Source organism: Crassostrea angulata, chromosome 6 (genome assembly GCF_025612915.1).
Source record: "Crassostrea angulata isolate pt1a10 chromosome 6, ASM2561291v2, whole genome shotgun sequence".
NCBI lineage: Eukaryota > Metazoa > Mollusca > Bivalvia > Ostreida > Ostreidae > Magallana > Magallana angulata.
Genome location: NC_069116.1, coordinates 2,573,267 through 2,593,490, shown reverse-complemented (window position 1 = coordinate 2,593,490; position 20,224 = coordinate 2,573,267). Strand labels below are relative to the sequence as shown.

Below are 20,224 nucleotides of genomic sequence, written 5' to 3'. Positions count from 1 at the left end.
GTCATTTCAACACAATTCCTGATAGTTTACTACCAATCTGTACAGTTTTGTGCGACTGCGTGAAGATCCCGTATCGGTTTTTAATGTTAGAGGATAAATTTATACTAAAAAATGAAAGAAAATTAAGTATCTAAAATATTTACAATAGTTAGAGTTGATGGTTAATGTTTGGTTATATACAGCATGCGCAGGGGTTCCGTCTTTACCATTAAACCCAATGCCCTCCCTGGCTAGAAAAAGCACAAAAATGCTAATCCGGTTTGATTTTGTCAAAATCGACATTATCGACACCCGAGTATGATCACTTAATGTGATATAACATCAGAATAATTATAGTTGTAAACGATGGTGAAATGATATCGATAAAAAAATGTATAATACCAAACATATAGCCACAGAATTGTTTCAGTAGCTCTACAAGAAATCGGGTTGACGAGAACCCGATTTTCCCATAGAGCTAGCTACAGTTTTGCATAGATTTGAAATGATGTATCAACAATCATGGTGAATTACTGCCGTTGACCATGCTTACAATAGATGTTTTAAAATATCATTTCAAAATATCGTAAACGATAAAGTAACTTAGAAGGGGTTGAGACCAACAGTATTTTTTGAATTTGTCAAAAACATTTACATTAAAATGAACTTTCATCTTAACCGGAAAATTGAAGTTTTATAGAAAATTCTTCGCGCAATAAAATAAATTTTTAAGTAAATAAATAAATAAACAAATAGTAAAGAAAGCATCAGAGAAGACATCGCTTACATGGAGAGGATTTATTTAGGCCATGTCTACTGTCCAATCTTTCAGTGTCATTATAAAATCTATTTTTTTTTATACCAATATGATTTTTTAAAAAAATTCTGTTATTTATAAAAAAAAAAAAAGGTTTTATATACCAATTTTTTAATTACTATTTAAATTTAATTTTATTTTGGTAATAAAAGCAACTTAATGTACATGTTGAAATGTTAAATATACAAGCTCCATGCATCTTTAGGTTACTTTCAGTATATTGTCATAGTTATGCTGGTTTGCTTTCAACAAAAACTCCAGCCACTTCTGATCATCCTCTCCTGTCATGTGACTGGATCTGGAAGGGAAAAGAAACATTAACATCAGATTTCCCACAGTAGTATATATATATATATATATATATCATATTTCATTTCCCTAAGATATTGTGTCTGCTAGTTTACAGGAATAGGTGTATCTGATAAGTTACCTCAAAAATCCCAAGACTGTCTGATGGATCTCAAATAACGTTTTTCCCTAAAATCCAAAAAATAAATGAAATATAAACTACGAAATTTTAAGTAAACAGTATATAATTAATCTAAAGTATATTCACCAAGATAAGGTAACCATTGTTTTTTGGTAATGAATTTAAATACATGTATTTCAAAAGTAGTGGATGGTATTAAAGTTATTTTATATTGCTTAATGGAAATTTGTTGAAACATAATACTGATTAAATAGATATTAATCTTAAAAATATAGTTTAAATCTAAATTTAGTAGTTGTCACTGTTTCAGCATTCCAACTGCCTTGATAAGATAATAACATTGTAAGGGTGTCATCAACCACTTTGCTTACTTTTTCTTGGACCTTGCGCAGGTCGACAGGAGGGTAGAGGTCCATAATCAGGTCATCTACAGAGGGACTCAGCCTCTCCGACAGCTCCGCCAGTTTGTCCAGTTCCTGGATTTCCATTGGCCGCTGAGTCAGGCCATTTGATTGGACACAGTCTGTGGCTTTCTTGATGAGAGATTTTGTGGTTTTGATGAGGCCCACACAAGGTTTGGTCAGAGCTTTGTCTGATTCTGTCCACTGAGCTCCCCCTTCCTCACCCCCCTCCTCGTCAAGGTCACACAAATCGTCCTGGATACCATCCCCCTCAATGGCCTGTAGGATTATAACATACATTGAATGAATAAATAAAATCATTAATAAGGTACAAATTAACCCCTTTGATCAATCAATAATGTTTAATATTTTAAGAGCCCTCTTCAATATCAAAATATCAATGATTTTGTAAATATGAGGAAGTTAATAGTCTTCAATAAATATAGGAAACATGTTTATAGACTATAAAGTGATGACCATCAGAAATCACATAACCTTAGTACATGTACTTATATGGAGGAAAGTAAATGCAAATCAACTTTTCAATTGCTCCGGCTTGCAATAATGAAATCCTTGAATTTGTTTCAAATTAATTTAATATCATGTCAAACACTATAAATTGTACTTTACACAAAACTATCATAGAACATATTAGAACTCTCCATCATGGAATATATTACACTGTAGAACTCTCCACTGTATAGAGGGTCTTTTAGTTATCATACCGGCCAGTCTCCACACTGGACTGTAGTCACAGTATCTTAACCTGTCACTCTGATGATCAGTTATCTGACATAAATATTAATTATACCTCTGGTCGGTGTTAAGAAGTAGTTGCTGCCTTGGATAAATTAACCATTATAAATAATGTTAAACAATTGTGTCCCTACTACAGACCCTGTTCCTACCTCTTCGATCTCCTCCAAGGCATCTTTAATGAGCTGAGAGCAAGTTTTCAGTTCCCTCACTACGGCATCTTTATCATCTGACAAACAAACAAGAGGCCCATGGGCCACATCGCTCACCTGAGGAACAACGGGTATTATAAAGTCAGCTTAATGAAGTCATAATACAAACAATCTGGACAATGTACAATAATACATGTAGATCCTGTAAAAATAAAATCCATTTTTCCCCCTGGATATTCTTATGTTTATAATCATTAGTCCCTTTTCTAACAGGATGATTTTACAGTCATATCACATGTTGAGTATTGCAGTCCTCAAAAAGATCCTTTACAATTGTTTATATATGGGATATTAAGCTACATCAAACTCTGAACCTTCTTGTGAGGCCGAAGAATTGTCCTGGAGCCAAAGTCTTAACAATTATAAAGAATCATCTAACTGATTAGTTTCTGAGAAGAAGATTTTAAAAGATTTACTCTATATATTCCTTTGTAAAACTTTAACACCCTTCCCCCAATGTGGCCTCACCCTACCCACAGGGATCATGTTTTCACAACTTTGAATCTACACTACCTGAGGATACTTCCACACAAGTTTCAGCTTTCCTGGCTGATTAGTTTCTAAGATAAGGATTTTTAAAGATTTACTCTATATATTCCTATGTAAAACTTCGACCCCCCATTGTGCCCCACCCTACCCCCAGGGATCATGATTTTCACAACTTTGAATCTACACTACCTGAGGATGCTTCCACAAAAGTTTCAGCTTTCCTGGCTGATTAGTTTCTGAGAAGAAGATTTTAAAAGATTTACTCTATATATTTCTATGTAAAACTTTAACACCCCCCCCCCAATGAGGCCTCACCCTACCCCCAGGGATCATGATTTTCACAACTTTGAATCTACACTGCCTGAGGATGCTTCCACACAAGTTTCAGCTTTCCTGGCTGATTAGTTTCTAAGAAGAAGAATTTTAAAGATTTACTCTATATATTCCTATGTAAAACTTCGACCCTCCATTGTGCCCCACCCTACCCTCAGGGATCATGATTTTCACAACTTTGAATCTACACTACCTGAGGTTGCTTCAACACAAGTTTCAGCTTTCCTAGCTGATTAGTTTCTAAGAAGAAGATTTTTAAATATTTACTCTATATATTCCTATGTAAAACTTCGACCCCCCATTGTGCCCCACCCTACCCCCAGGGATCATGATTTTCACAACTTTGAATCTACACTACCTGAGGATGCTTCCACACAAGTTTCAGCTTTCCTGGCTGATTAGTTTCTGAGAAGAAGATTTTAAAAGATTTACTCTATATATTTCTATGTAAAACTTTAACCCCCCCCCCCCCCATTGTGCCCCACCCTACCCCCAGCGATCATGATTTTCACAACTTTGAATCTACACTACCTGAGGATACTTCAACACAAGTTTCAGCTTTCCTGGCTGATTAATTTCTAAGAAGAAGATTTTTAAATATTTACTCTATATATTCCTATGTAAAACTTCGACCCCCCATTGTGCCCCACCCTACCCCCAGGGATCATGAATTTCATAGCTTTGAATCTACACTGCCTGAGGATGCTTCCACACGAGTTTCAGCTTTCCTGGCTGATTAGTTTCTGAGAAGAAGATTTTCAAAGATTTACTCTATATATTCCTATGTAAGACTTCGACCCCCCCCCCCCCCCATTGTGGCCCCACCCTACCCCTGGGGGTCATGATTTTCACAACTTTGAATCTACACTACCTGAGGATGCTTCCACACAAGTTTCAGCTTTCCTGGCTGATTAGTTTCTGAGAAGAAGATTTTAAAAGATTTACTCTATATATTTCTATGTAAAACTTTAACACCCCCCCCCCCAATGTGGCCTCACCCTACCCCAGGGATCATGATTTTCACAACTTTGAATCTACACTACCTGAAGATGCTCAACACAAGTTTCAGCTTTCCTGACTGATTAGTTTCTAAGAAGAAGAATTTTAAAGATTTACTCTTTATATTCCTATGTAAAACTTCGACCCTCCATTGTGCCCCACCCTACCCTCAGGGATCATGCTTTTCACAACTTTGAATCTGCACTACCTGAGGATGCTTCCACATAAGTTTCAGCTTTCCTGGCTGATTAGTTTCTGAGAAGAAGATTTTAAAGATTTAATCTATATATAAATTCCTATGTAAAACTTCGACCCCCCATTGTGGCCCAACCCTACCCCTGGGGGTCATGATTTTTACAACTTTGAATCTACACTACCTGAGGATGCTTCCAAAAAAGTTTCAGCTTTCCTGGCTGATTAGTTTCTGAGAAGAAGATTTTTAAAGATTTACTCTATATATTCCTATGTAAAACTTCGATTACCCCATTGTAGCCCCACCCTACCCCTGGGGGTCATGATTTTCACAACTTTGAATCTACACTACCTGAGGATACTTCCACACAGGTTTCAGCTTTCCTGGTTGATTAGTTTCTGAGAAAAAGATTAACTCTATATATTCCTATGTAAAACATCGACCCCCATTGTGGCCCCACCATACCCCCGGGGGTCATGAATTTCACAACTTTGAATCTACACTACCTGAGAATGCTTCCACCCAAGTCTCAGCTTTCCTTGCTGATTAGTTTCTGAGAAGAAGATTTTTAAAGAGTTACTCTATATATTCCTATGTAAAACTTCGACCCCCCATTGTGGCCCCATTCACATCCAGGGGTCATGAATTTCACAACTTTGAATCTACACTACCTGAGGTTGCTTCAACACAAGTTTCAGCTTTCCTGGCTAATTAGTTTCTGAGAAGAAGATTTTTAAAGATTTACTCTATATATTCCTATGTAAGACTTCGACCCCCCCCCCATTGTGGCCCCACCCTACCCCTGGGGGTCATGATTTTCACAACTTTGAATCTACACTACCTGAGGATGCTTCCACACAAGTTTCAGCTTTCCTGGCTGATTAGTTTCTGAGAAGAAGATTTTAAAAGATTTACTCTATATATTTCTATGTAAAACTTTAACACCCCCCCCCCCAATGTGGCCTCACCCTACCCCAGGGATCATGATTTTCACAACTTTGAATCTACACTACCTGAAGATGCTCAACACAAGTTTCAGCTTTCCTGACTGATTAGTTTCTAAGAAGAAGAATTTTAAAGATTTACTCTTTATATTCCTATGTAAAACTTCGACCCTCCATTGTGCCCCACCTTACCCTCAGGGATCATGCTTTTCACAACTTTGAATCTGCACTACCTGAGGATGCTTCCACATAAGTTTCAGCTTTCCTGGCTGATTAGTTTCTGAGAAGAAGATTTTAAAGATTTAATCTATATATAAATTCCTATGTAAAACTTCGACCCCCCATTGTGGCCCAACCCTACCCCTGGGGGTCATGATTTTTACAACTTTGAATCTACACTACCTGAGGATGCTTCCACAAAAGTTTCAGCTTTCCTGGCTGATTAGTTTCTGAGAAGAAGATTTTTAAAGATTTACTCTATATATTCCTATGTAAAACTTCGATTACCCCATTGTAGCCCCACCCTACCCCTGGGGGTCATGATTTTCACAACTTTGAATCTACACTACCTGAGGATACTTCCACACAGGTTTCAGCTTTCCTGGTTGATTAGTTTCTGAGAAAAAGATTAACTCTATATATTCCTATGTAAAACATCGACCCCCATTGTGGCCCCTACCTACCCCCGGGGGTCCTGAATTTCACAACTTTGAATCTACACTACCTGAGAATGCTTCCATCCAAGTCTCAGCTTTCCTTGCTGATTAGTTTCTGAGAAGAAGATTTTTAAAGAGTTACTCTATATATTCCTATGTAAAACTTCGACCCCCCATTGTGGCCCCATTCACATCCAGGGGTCATGAATTTCACAACTTTGAATCTACACTACCTGAGGATGCTTCCACACTAGTTTCAGCTTTCCTGGCTAATTAGTTTCTGAGAAGAAGATTTTTAAAGATTTACTCTATATATTCCTATGTAAAACTTCGACCCCCCATTGTGGCCCCGACCTACCCCTGGGGGTCATGATTTTCACAACTTTGAATCTACACTACCTGAGGATGCTTCCACACAAGCTTCAGCTTTCCTGGCTGATTAGTTTCTGAGAAGAAGAATTTTAAAGATTTACTCTATATATTCCTATGTAAAACTTCGACCCCCCATTGTGGCCCCACCCTACTCCTGGGGGTCATGAATTTCACAACTTTGAATCTGCACTACCTGAGGATGCTTTCACACAAGTTTCAGCTTTCCTGGCTGATTAGTTTCTGAGAAGAAGATTTTTAAAGATTTACTCTATATATTCCTAAGTTAAACTTTGACCCCCCCCCCATTGTGGCCCCACCCTACCCCCGGGGGTCATGAATTTCACAACTTTGAATCTACACTACCTGAGGATGCTTCCACACAAGTTTCAGCTTTCCTGGCTTTCTGGTTCTTGAGAAGAAGATTTTTGAAAATTTCTCGAAATTTTTCATTAATTTCGAATTATCTCCCCGTGAAAACGAGTGTGGCCCTTAATTTTCACAACTTTGAATCCCCTTTGCCTAAGGATGATTTGTGCCAAGTTTGGTTGAAATTGGCCTAGTAGTTCTTGAGAAGATGTTGAAAATGTGAAAAGTTTACGGACAGACGGACAGACGGACGACAGACAAAATGTGATCAGAATAGCTCACTTGAGCTTTCAGCTCAGGTGAGCTAAAAACCAATCAATTTTGACCAAGGTGGTCACATAATCTGATTTTCATTGATACGGTAATCAGAAATCCAAACCAGATGAGAAAAACAGATGAAAAATTTCATTTTAACATCATTAAGAATAGATTTCACAATTCCTCACTTTTTGGCATACTGGCAAACAGGTTGGCATCCTGCCAGACAGTCCCAGTAGATTGTAGCTGTTGTTGATTTCTGTGAAAGCAAGAACCATTTATACATAGGATTATAATCTATCATATTAGATCCATTCGTGCTAAACATTAAAATCTATCATATAAGATCCATTCATTCATAAGATTATAATTTATCTTATTTCATCCACCAATCATACATAAGATTATAATCTATCTTATTTCATCCACCAATCATACATAAGATTATAATCTATCTTATTTCATCCACCAATCATACATAAGATTATAATTTATCTTATTTCATCCACCAATCATACATAAGATTATAATCTATCTTATTTCATCCACCAATCATACATAAGATTATAATCTATCTTATTTAATCCACCAATCATACATAAGATTATAATCTATCATTTTAAATCCATTCATACATAAAATAATAATCTATATCTTATCAAATCCATTCGATCATACATAAGATTATAATCTATCATATTAAGTCTTTTCATATATAAGATTATAATCTATCATATTAGATCCTTTCATTCTTTCATACATAAGATTATAAGTTCATCATATTAGATTTAAAGTAGTCCGAGTATCGCACTACATCATTATACGGATTTTACAATATTGGTTCGACTTTTACAAAGCGTTTTAGATACCCGGTATTGATTTTGCTCTACATCGCTGTTGTAAACAATGGCAATAATAAGCAATTAGAACGGTAATATATGTATTCTATGAGAGATAGAATTGATTAATGTTGAGAAACTCGATTCTGTTAAAGTAAAATGAAAAACGAAGTTTCTGATTAACCAGGATCTCAGGTATGCTTATATCTTCTTTGTTTTGACCCCCCCCCCTCCCGAATTTTTCTTTTTCTTTTACTAAAACCGGTTTAAATTTAGAGACAGAAGCTATATCGAATTTAAACAATCGTCAATTAATAAACGTTTAAATGATATCTAACATTGTTGACAGATCTTGGCAGAAAAATGTAGCAAAATGTGATTTTTACAGATTTTTCGTCAGGGTCTACTTGGTTTAGAGCTTATAGCATGAAAAGTAATCCGTCAACATATAATTTATTTTACCAAATCTTTTTTCTAAGATGTCAATCTATAGAATAAATACCATGAATTTAAGTTTGAGTCCATAAAATAGTAAAAAAATTACCAAACGTGATACTAGCATTGCATTTTTTGTATTTGCGCAAAATTATTGATGAGATATGGAGTAAATAAATATTTATACTCTATTTTGTATGTTCAGTTCTAATTTTCCCAAAATTGGTGATTATTTTTTAGGAAAAACGGACATCTGGCAAATTTCATAAATGTCAATAATTTTCGCAAGGGGGTACAACCGTCTGAGAGGTGATAACAAACAAACTAGCATGTAAACATACATATTTTCTTTTGTATATGTATTGCTAGAATGTACATTTATCATTTAAAGCAAAGCTTTTAATGATTGAGCCCATTTAGTGCCGAGTATAGGACTACCTTAATGAATAAATTTAATTTCTACCTATGTTATATGATATACACTGTAACATAACTTGCGGCAGTTTACGCTTCATTAACCCTGAGGCAGTTTATAATATAGCGTAAACTGTCCCAAGTTATGTTATACTCGTATAACGTAGGTAGAAAATAAATTTGTTCCTTATAATTTAAATAATTTTCTACTAATAAATAAGGCCTATAGCATAGTAAAATGACGTTAATTTGTACAAAATTTAAACATAATGTCAAGGGGATTAAATCAATACATTTTTCACACGCCTCGTATTGTGATGTTGGCAAGTTATGATATATGATATATATGAACTTATTTAGCCAATCAAATGAGGTGTTACAACCAGAATTAAATTATTCATTTATATTCATATGTTACAATAATAAAATCTGCATTGCATACCCTGCACATCCCTCTTGAATGTTAGAAATCAGCTCCCTCATACTATCCAGAAGAGATAACACTGTATCTTTTGTTGACTTGATTAATCTCAACCCTGCAAAACATAACAGAAAGATGCATTAAATCTTGTAATATAACAAGCAAAGGTTCACATACATACAGAAAAAAACCGCAATATATCTTAAAAGATACACATCTAATTCATTTTTATTTTTTTTCCAAGCCAACTGGTCCCTATACAGTTTTGAGACACTATGAATAATAATTAATTTGAAAGTTGGTATAATTTTCAGTTATGAGCTTACTCATTATTTGGTCTAAGGGAGATAACTATAATGTTTATGCTAATATTAGAGCCCAAGATATAAATGAAGGGAAATGTAAGTATGAATATTGGATTGAATTCACATACAGGTCAAATGATTATTTACCACTGACTTATAAATAGTATGCTCTATCCATCTTATAACCACCTCTTGTATTCATAATTTGATAAAAGCAATTGATCCTATAGGGTTTTTTTCATTTGAAAATGTGAAACGCAAACATGAACAATTGATTTTTTTTTGGTAAACATGGCATAATGACTTCAAGTGTTTTGCTTGCATATTGTAATGATGTGCTAATTTAAAACTGATTATGATCTATACGATAATGCAGTTCATGACATCATACTCATATAAATGACAATTAATAATTGGATGAAAACTGTAGGCCTATCTGGTCTTATTTGAATCTGATGATCTCAGTGATTCAAACAAAAGACAAATTAAAATCCCAGTTGACAAAAGTATTTAACATCATAGCATTGGAGCATTAATGCTGTGCTTTATCATAAAGCTCAAAGGTATATTACTGAAAAGTAATTCCCAAATGGTGCAGTTCTAAAAAACACTTTACAAATACAAATAAAAGATTAATTAAATACTTGTTATCACCCACCTTGAAAAAGTCCATTGGTTAATTAATTAAGCCTCAATCTTATCAATTATCAAAAAATCACAGATGATGAGTAATGTGTACCTTGGGATGCTGGCAGGGTGTAAAAAAGGGAGACAAGGGCTAGAATGGCCTTTTCTGCTTGACTGAACAGAGAACTGCATTCCTGAAATGATACTGAAGTGTGTACACATATACACTAATAAAAAGTATAGGTCTGGCTCAGAATTCTTTTCATCTTTAAGTAGCTGATACCTTATCTGATGGCGCTGGACTTCCACAGAAAGCCAGAGAAATTTTTGTAGCTTCATGGGAGATAACTTTGAATATCTTCTCTGTAAGCAAATAAATTGATAAGAAGATAAATTATTTTCACCTGTAAAAATTGCACATGCCTTGATGGATACATTTGTTTAAAGGTTTAATAACATATTAAATAAATCAGAAAATCAACTGTGTAAAACAGAGACTGAATTCAATATAATCGTAGGTTTCATGAAATTTAAAGTATATAGTTACTAAGTACATTGATCCTACAGCCACACCATTTAAGAGGTGGAATAACACACATGGAAATAGTCACTAAAGTTAAAAGTTAACTATGATAAATAAATTGTACTTATGTCAAATAACCGAAAAATTTGCAGTTTTGGGATAAAAAATGAAAACCTAAAACAAATCAATTTAGTAAGTAACAACAAAAGCCCATGCGGGATTTGAACTCAAGATGTATGGATCACAAGCCCAACATGTAATGATGTGTTATTCCACCTTATATGCAATTAACAGAGGGCTCACGTCCCCTTTTGGGCAAAGCTAGTGTGTATTATAAGTGAGAATAATGGGTGTATGTGTAGACTGCTTAAACACGTCAGTTCGAAGTTGACACTCAATGCATGAGTATCCATTGAATTGGGTGCGCATTTATTTTTTTATGCAAATAATAATACACTGATTTTTTTTAAAATTTCCATCAACTGCAATCAAAAGATTTATTACTTCTTTAATAATATACTGCAGTCCTGACTCCTGTGTGAGACCGATACGTAACTTTGTAAGTCAGTCCAAATATTTTCGCCATGTTTGATATAGTATTGAAAAGAAAACGCTCATAGTTCCAAAAATGTTCTGTTTATTTAAAATAAAAACAAATTATATCGAGGTATCTTTAAAAAAAAAAAACTTTCGATGTACCTTTTGTTATTAGCTCTCCGTAGCTCACAATCGTTCAAACATTTAAGCAAATTATTTTTTTAGTGTCTATTATGAATTGATAAATCCAGAATGTTTGTCTCCGTTCGATGTAAACCCTGCTTTTACTTTCAAGATAAACAAGCATGACGGAAGAGTCTTTTACTCGGTTAAGTAATTGACTCTACCAAGCATGGCAGTCATAGATGGCTTGTCTTTACTTTCGATCAGAGTAAAATGTTTCAAGCTTCTCTTTTCCATCGTAACAAAGTAACACGATGCTGCATAGTGAGTGCGGGACGGTTCGCCCCTAAAGACCTTTCGCGCTGAGACTTTTCGCCCCGAGATGTTTCGCGCCTATTAATTATGTGGTAACAGTAAATTGATATCAGCATGGAGAGCCTCCAAATAATGAGTTATAACACCTTAGGGTAATTAGAAATTTGATGAGACACATAATTATGATTGCTTGATTTAGATGTTTTGCGGCTTTTAATTATGTGGTAACAGTAAATTGATATTAACCTACCATTGAGAGCCTCTAAATAAGTTTTAACACCTTTGGCTAATCAAATTATTCTAATATATGATTATAATTATATATATATATTAACATCGGATTATAAATTTCTGTTAGCCATACTTTTGTGGAAATGCCGAGCAAAATTGAATTATTGTCGCCCTGCCTGTACAAAAATTTATCTGTTGTATATTCCTTAGAAGAGAAATCATTCTACTGACAAAAATTAATGATTTATTCAAATCTTATTTATCATAAAAGTTTAATTTCTCCTCTTTAGCTTGACATGGAGAGTCTCCAAATTATTTATAATATCTTAATTAGAAAACCGATTCAGACACTTAATAATGATTGCTAAACAAACATAATTATATTTGAACGTGGATAGAATAATCGCTTTTTACATTATTAAAATTATCAGTGAATGTACCACATTAAACATGATAATTTGTAGATATGTTTTCAATAAAGTCAATTTTAATTATATATATATATATATATATATATATATATATATATATATATATATATATATATATATATATAATATATATATATATATATATATATATATATATATATATATATATATATATATATATATATATAATATTTGCCTGAAAACATCGCAATATATATAATAAATAATATAGGTGCGAAACGTCTCAGCGCAGAGGTCTTTAGGAGCGAAACGTCTCAGCGCGAAACGTCAATAGGGGCGAAACGTCCCGTTCCCCTGCATAGTTTACAGTGCTTAATATGGGTGTTAAACATGTGATCGAATATTCTATTGCTAAATATACATTCGAATATTAGAAATTTACTATTCATTCGCGAATATTCGAACATTCGTTTCAGCACTACCATTAAATTCTCCTTGCAATTTACTACTGATATCATCTCTTTACTTGCCTCAGACATTTTCCTAAGCATGCTATCCGACCTCAGATAATGAAGCTTGTTAACTTCACATCAGATCGAGAGTTGCCATTTTTACATGTAAACAAACTGCACCACCTCACTTCACGGGGCAGCTGGTGATTGTGTTTAAAATAATATTTGAGGCAAGTAAAGTGACAATATCGATACTAAGTGAAGTGTCCACAGAATATTTTGGGAATCAAATGTTTCTACAGAATGTGTTTGGAAATAAGATTAATTAGTCCAAAACTAGGTGTGGTTGAGTTGCAATTTTTTTGCAACTTTTTCAGACCTGGACCTACAGACCTGCAGCTATCACTTACCCATTTCACTCCAAAGTTTTTCAGCATCAAAGGTTTCATTGTCTTTCCGGTGAGTGCTGTCATCTGTCGTGAAATAAAGAGTGTGTCAAACGATGCGAAATTCTTTGATACAAAAATGTGGTAAAAGGTATACATTTATCAAGTATTTGGTATGCTATTTTTTTTATGACAAATATCAACTCTTAACGTTAAAAGATAAAAAAAACTGTTCTTTGAAATTTTGGATAATTACCTCTTAATTGTCGTCTAACTAAATCAATGTTTTGAAGGAAACCTGTGACAGGAGACACACATGCTTTTCTCTCCTCTGCCATACCGGATGTTTATAACGCAAATAAATAGATGAACAAGGATAGTTAAAAATATCAAATCCGAAAAAATATTACCAAGTTTTCTTTGTCATCGAGAAAGCATTCGGCAAATTTCCAGAATTTTATCAGTTTAATTTCGGATAATTTTGATAAATTGCTAAAATACAATTTAAAAAAATATATATTTTTCTTTGAAATGGGTTTGCAATATTTACCCGGAATATAAAACTCCTAGCAACGTGGGTTTTTGATTGAAATTTCAACATGGCGGACGATGAGTTAGAAGCACTGAGAGCTCAAAGAATGGCTCAACTGCAGTCCCAATATGGGGTAAATTGTCATAATATTTAAAGTTAAATATGTAGAATACATAGGGTCTTACTTACATCGTATACATAGTTTAAATGTTCTGTTTTAATTATTATCAGTGATACCATACACCAATTGACCAAGTACGTGCATGTTAGAGAACAGGTATGGTCAACCGATGTGGTGCATGAGTGTATGTACCACATATTTTGTAGGGTGGCGGGGCTGGAAGGCCGAGTCAGGAAGAACAAGAAGAGAAGGCCAGACAGATGACTGAGATGAAGAACTCCATTCTGAGTCAGGTCTTGGACCAACAAGCCAGAGCAAGACGTAGGGGTTTATGTGCTTGTTTAACAAAAACTCTCTATAAATCCTCAGTTAAATTTGTCCACTGGTATTAAGCCAATATGCATACCATTTGGTACGCTTATCATAAGATGGTGCCAAGCTCTGCAGTTTTGTAAATTTACATTGCTCTAATTATTTATTCATGTCAAATTTCAGCAGGCAAAACATAAATGTTTAAAGGGCTACTGAGTCTACAGTAGAAAGAATAATCTTACCGTGACCAGGCTACGCTCAGGTCACAGTAAGAATTTGTCCCATATACTTGCAATGTAGCAGCCGCAAAGCGGATCAGCTTCGAGTCGATTTTAAGTCTGTTAAAATAATCTGCAGAGGAAAAACATATTTTTATACATTACAAACCTTTTTGAACATGCTTTTGTAGTTTAGTCCACAAAATATCCAATTAATGAGTTGTACCAAGGCATTTTGATAATTTAAAAATATGCGTTTGAATTTGCCTGCCATTTTGTCGTAAATTTCATTCAGAATGTCTCAGATTTTATCATTAACATGGCGACCATAATCAGCGAATTTTCAAACGTGAGGATAAAAGTGGCAACAATTTCGTTGCAAAATCAGTTAGTGTGGTAATATGGGATTATAATTTTTATTTGCAACAAAGCGAGTATATGGGACGAATTCTATCGTTAAACTGGGTCCATAGGACATCTGTCATTTTAACGATAGAACGTTCTATCTAAGTCTACACATGTAGCGACTTTAAATATGTAGTGAATTAAACCAAAACCATATTTCCTCCATTAAGGAAAATTCTGATGATATGTGTACCTACAAAAAGATATACATTCAGAAAAAAACAACAAATAAGAATTTCTGGATATGCATACCATCTGTAAGAGACCACTTATATAGAAATTGAATTGTTTTCCCAAGGAGAACTACATACATGTATGCTATGCTCTTTCCTGTGGATTTTAGTTCATCATTTTGGCATTATATACCTTAAGTTATTGGTACAATAATAATAAAATTCAGAATGTTCAATTTCAATATGCTGAAGTTTTAACATGCCCAGTCAGTTGTTCATACAAACAAATTTGTATGCCCACAACAAAAATTATGCAACTTAGAAGGTCAGGCAGACAGCTACATTTGTATTTCAAACACTGCTGTAAATGAAATGTGTTATGCATGTTTGATATTTGGCAGATATTGTTTTATTTTATTAACGAAGTACGCATAGTAAGGCATGCTTTAGCACTTTTTTCATACATTTATATTGATTAATCATGTGTCATTTGTTTCACAAAATAAGCTAAATAAAATATATGGCCAAAATAATGTGAGCTACTGAGACCCTGTATTTACTGATATTTATAAACCTGGTGGTTTTTTATATCATTCTAGTTGCATTGTCATAAATTACATTGTGATAAATTTCTAATTTGCAGTTAACACAATAGCTGTAGCTAAGCCAGAAAAAGCTAAAATGGTGGAGAACATGCTCTGTCAAATGGCTCAATCAGGACAAATCCAGAACAAGGTAATTAAAAAAATGGATGGGCATCAGATCATATGCATTTTACAATATACATACTTTACCCATGTAGACAGTATAGTAGGTGCCAATTTGTACCAATACTTCAGACTATACTCTTGTGTTAGAAAAAATGGATGGGCATCAGATCATATGTATTTTACAGTGTACATACTGTACCCGTGTAGACAGTATAGTAGGTGCCAATGTGTACCAATACTTCAGAATTATACTCTTGTGTTAGAAGAAAAAGTTGATGTGTACAATGTGGACTCTACAATGGTGTTGTTTTCTTCATCTGTAGATTGGAGAACAACAGCTGAAAAGTTTGTTGGAGAGAGTGTCTGAGCAGACGGCAAAGAAAACCACAGTAAAGGTGGGTCCAAAGGAAACCTAGCATTTATATCTCAGAAAAGGAAAAGCACATATGCATTATTTAAAAAATTTTGTTTTTACCATTAAAAGGGGCATGGTCACAATTTTGAACAAATTTAATTTTTGTGTTTTTATTACCGCTATTAAAAATGATTAAGGAATGCATTTCAAATGATCAAATAAAATATAACAGTCAGTCTTAGAGTTATAAGCAAAATACAGGGCTCACAGTTCTTTGTCATGTAAACAAGGCTCGTGCCCTGTTTACATAGGTTCAATATAGGTACCAGTAAAAAGTCTTTTTCAAGCTGATTTGTCTGTCTTCTTAGGAACTGTTTACTTATGCATAAAATGAATAAGAATCAGCTTAAAAACGATTTTTACTACCATATTGAACCTATGTAAAAACAAACAGGGATCGAGCCTTGTTTACATGTCAAAGAATTGTGAGCCCTGTATCTTGCTTATATCTATACAACTGGCTCTCAAATTTTATTTGATCATTAGAAATGCATTCCTAAGGCATTGTAAATTATAAAAACAGATAAATAGAACTTAACCAGATCGTGACCATGCCCCTTTAAGAGATAGGAGTAAAAAAGATTTCAATGGTCATTGCTTAAAAAATTGATAAGTAAATCCAATAAAAAATTTTATTACAATTTTTGTACTTTGAACTTTTATAGTTCAAGAGGAGAGGACTGGATGATTCGGATGAAGACTAGAGTAAAAGGATGTGGATGTGTAAATCTGTTGGCTGTTGTGGACATTTATAACAGCAGTAATGCTACTACTGACTGATCAATCAGTGGGCTATAACTATGTACCGGTATATTGTGTGCTTGTTAATCTACTGTCTGTAGGGTTATCCTTACAAAACATCTTATGAACTGAAATAATGATCCTGATCCCAGGAATTTCCCTACCTGCTTCCCCTTACCAAAGCTAGGAGGACCTTTTGGAGCATCACGCTGAGAGCTAGAGGGGTTCTTTTTATTATTTTAATAAATATGATGTTCTTATTATCAGAATTAAATTATTATTATTTGCACACTTCACAGCCTACTCAATATTCAGGGTCATGAACCCTGGGGAGCATTCATTGTTGTCCCCAAGAGAGATAACTCTTGAAAACGTGCATTGACTATAGTTCGCTTCTTAATCTTATTAAAATAAATAAATTGAGAAAAGTTTTAAAAGTATTTTAATATTATACATAATACATATAACAATATTTAATGTCTTGAGTATAATGCACGATAAATGCATGAAAGAAGTACATTATCAAATATAGTAGGCTGGTACATGTACCTAGTGAATATTAAATGTATATTGCTTGTAGGTACATGTATAAATCTACACAACTACATACAATTAATACACTTATTATGTAATTGAAAAATAAATACACAGGTTGTAAGAGATCTGAATTTTCTTACAATAAAAAATAAATTAACGAAATTGCATATATTATTCTAAAAAAAAAATCTCATAGACATGCAGTTCAACATAAATAAAGTGATATATTAAATGGATATGATATTCTGTACAGCAATTTAAGATTTAGATGTCATTTTTCATATGAAAGGTAATTAAAAATTGATCACTAGACTTGTTTCAGAAACTTCATACAATTTAAACAATGTAAAGGCTGCAGAAGGCGAATTTGTATCTAGTTTAATGTAATGAAAATGACCCTGTAAACATCATTCTGAGAGAAAAAAGTAATAGACATGCTGTTCAAGAAACTAAAGTGATTTATTACAGGGATCAATATGATATACTGTACAGCAGTTTTAGATATTATAAAAGGTAAAAATTTCAATGGATTTGTTTCCAAACATTTGAATAAAGGGAAAAAAAACTTTTATATTTTAATTCTTTTTTCAACTTAGATTAAAAAATATTCTAACAAAAATATGAATATTAGATTTTGAAGAGTAAATCTGAATATTTTTCTGTCAAATTCTTCTGTTCACAAACAAGACCTATACATTTATCAGACACTTTCATATATATATTATGTCCATTTCCCATTGTAACTGAGTATTAATGTTCTGTAGCTGTTTCCAAAAATGTTACATGTATATGAATACTTAGTATGTTATATTAAAACATATGTTGGACGGATAGGAAAAATACAAAATAAGTGCAGTCGATGAAATATTTGCTGGTATTCATTATGTGAACACTTATTATTGAAACAATTCATCCAGTAACATTCAAAGTTTCCACACCTTTTTTAGCTCACCTGAGCTGAAAGCTCAAGTGAGCTATTCTGATCACATTTTGTCTGTCGTCTGTCCGTCTGTCTGTAAACTTTTCACATTTTCAACATGTTCTCAAGAACCACTGGGCCAATTTCAAACAAAATTAGCACAAAGCATCCTTAGCCTAAGGGGATTCATAGTTGTGAACATTAAGGACCACGCCCTTTTGCAAAGGGAGACAATTAGGAATTTATGAAAATTTTCTAGAAATTTTCAAAAATCTTCTTCTCATGAACCATAAGACCAGGAAAGCTTAAACTTGTGTGGAAGCATCCTCAGGTAGTGTAGATACAAAATTGTGAAAATCATGACCCCCGGGGGTAGGGTGGGGCCACAATGGGGGGTCGAAGTTTAACATATGAATAAATAGAGTATATCTTTAAAAATCTTCTTCTCAGAAACTAATCAGCCAGGAAAGCTGGCACTTGTGTGGAATCATCTTCAGGTAATGTAGATTTAAAGTTGTGAAAATCATGACCCCCAGGGGTAGGGTGGGGCCACAATGGGGGGTCGAAGTTTTACATAGGAATATGTAGAGTAAATCTTTAAAAATCTTCTCCTCAGAAACTAATCAGCTAGGAAAGCTGAAACTTGAATGAAAGCATCCTCAGGTAGAGTAGATTCAAAGTTGTAAAAATCATGACCCCCGGGTGTAGGGTGGGGCCACAATGGGGAATCGAAGTTTTACAGAGGAATATATAGAGTAAGTCTTTAAAAATCTTCTTCTCAGAAACTAATCATCCAGGAAAGCTGACACTTGTGTGGAAGCATCCTCAGGTAGTGTAGATTCAAAGTTGTGAAAATCATGGCCCCCGGGGGTAGGGTGGGGCCACAATGGGGGGTCGAAGTTTAACAAGAATATATAGAGTAAATCTTTAAAACTCTTCTTCTCAGAAACTTATCAGCTGGCAAAGCTGAAACTTGTGTGGAAGCATCCTCAGGTAGTGTAAATTTAAAGTTGTGAAAATCATGACCCCTGGGGATAGAGTGGGGCCACAATGGGGGGTCAAAGTTTAACATATAAATATAAAGAGTAAATCTTTAAAAATCTTCTTCCCAGAAACTAATCAACCAGGAAAGCTGAAACTTGTGTGAAACATCCTCATCTAGTGTAGATACAAAGTATGAATTATGTATTATTGTACATTGTCCAGATAGTTTGTATTATGACTCCATTAACCTGATGTTATCATACCTATTGTTTCTCAGGTGAGCGATGTGGCCCATGGGCCTCTTGTTTATGTAACATTTAGAATGTTATGAATGATGTGTATAGAACAAACTCTTCTGTGGTTGGCTCCATGAATCTTGAAAAGATGGTGTGAGTTAGTTAAGAAGACAGAATAAGGTTCCATCCTAAAATAGAATAAACAAATTGTTAAGAGAATTAATTTTTGCAAACATTGGGCACTCATCAAATACTTATATATTCAATGCAGTTATTTCAAGAATGTGTTATGAAGTGATACTGACAATGTAATCATTTCAAATATTGTACATACACGATTAAATGTACATCATTTGGCCACTAATTTTAAACCCAGCTGACAGTTTCTTTATCTTTTTATTATACATAAATGTACAATGTCAAAAGATAATTGCATCATGTGCATGTAATTTCAGTAATTTGAACAGCCATAAAACACTTTAAATTTTTCAAATGATTTTACAAATGAAATATGTACTAATATGCCAGTACATGTATTAAAGTCACAAGTGATATACTATATATATAAAAGCAATATCACTTATTTGACAAAATCAGGAAACCCGGTCAATCAAGTCTGCACAGACGTAAAAAATGTAATGAATCAAATACATGTAGTTAAAACAGAATCACCAGAAACCATCTTCCTTTGTTACCAACTGGTGTAACTTTAAAGA

At 33.9% G+C, this 20,224-nt stretch overlaps 2 protein-coding genes across 2 annotated transcripts; one reads left to right on the top strand and one right to left on the bottom strand.

Moving 5' to 3' along the window:
* Positions 1-757: 757 nt before the first annotated feature.
* Positions 758-13,591, bottom strand: LOC128186559 (cyclin-D1-binding protein 1 homolog). The gene is made up of 10 exons (XM_052856377.1): positions 13,462-13,591; positions 13,230-13,292; positions 10,530-10,609; positions 10,359-10,440; positions 9,336-9,429; positions 7,394-7,464; positions 2,536-2,612; positions 1,598-1,906; positions 1,227-1,273; positions 758-1,094 (listed from the first exon to the last, which is right to left on the bottom strand). Exons 1-10 carry the CDS (start codon positions 13,541-13,543, stop codon positions 998-1,000), a joined length of 1,002 nt encoding a protein of 333 aa, XP_052712337.1. The 5' UTR covers positions 13,544-13,591; the 3' UTR covers positions 758-997.
* Positions 13,592-13,720: 129 nt separating this feature from the next.
* On the top strand, positions 13,721-17,093 carry LOC128189241 (programmed cell death protein 5-like). Its single transcript, XM_052860770.1, has 5 exons — positions 13,721-13,870; positions 14,065-14,179; positions 15,610-15,701; positions 16,000-16,071; positions 16,757-17,093. The coding sequence occupies exons 1-5, from the start codon at positions 13,805-13,807 to the stop codon at positions 16,793-16,795; spliced, it is 384 nt and encodes a 127-aa protein (XP_052716730.1). The 5' UTR covers positions 13,721-13,804; the 3' UTR covers positions 16,796-17,093.
* The last annotated feature ends 3,131 nt before the right edge of the window (positions 17,094-20,224 follow it).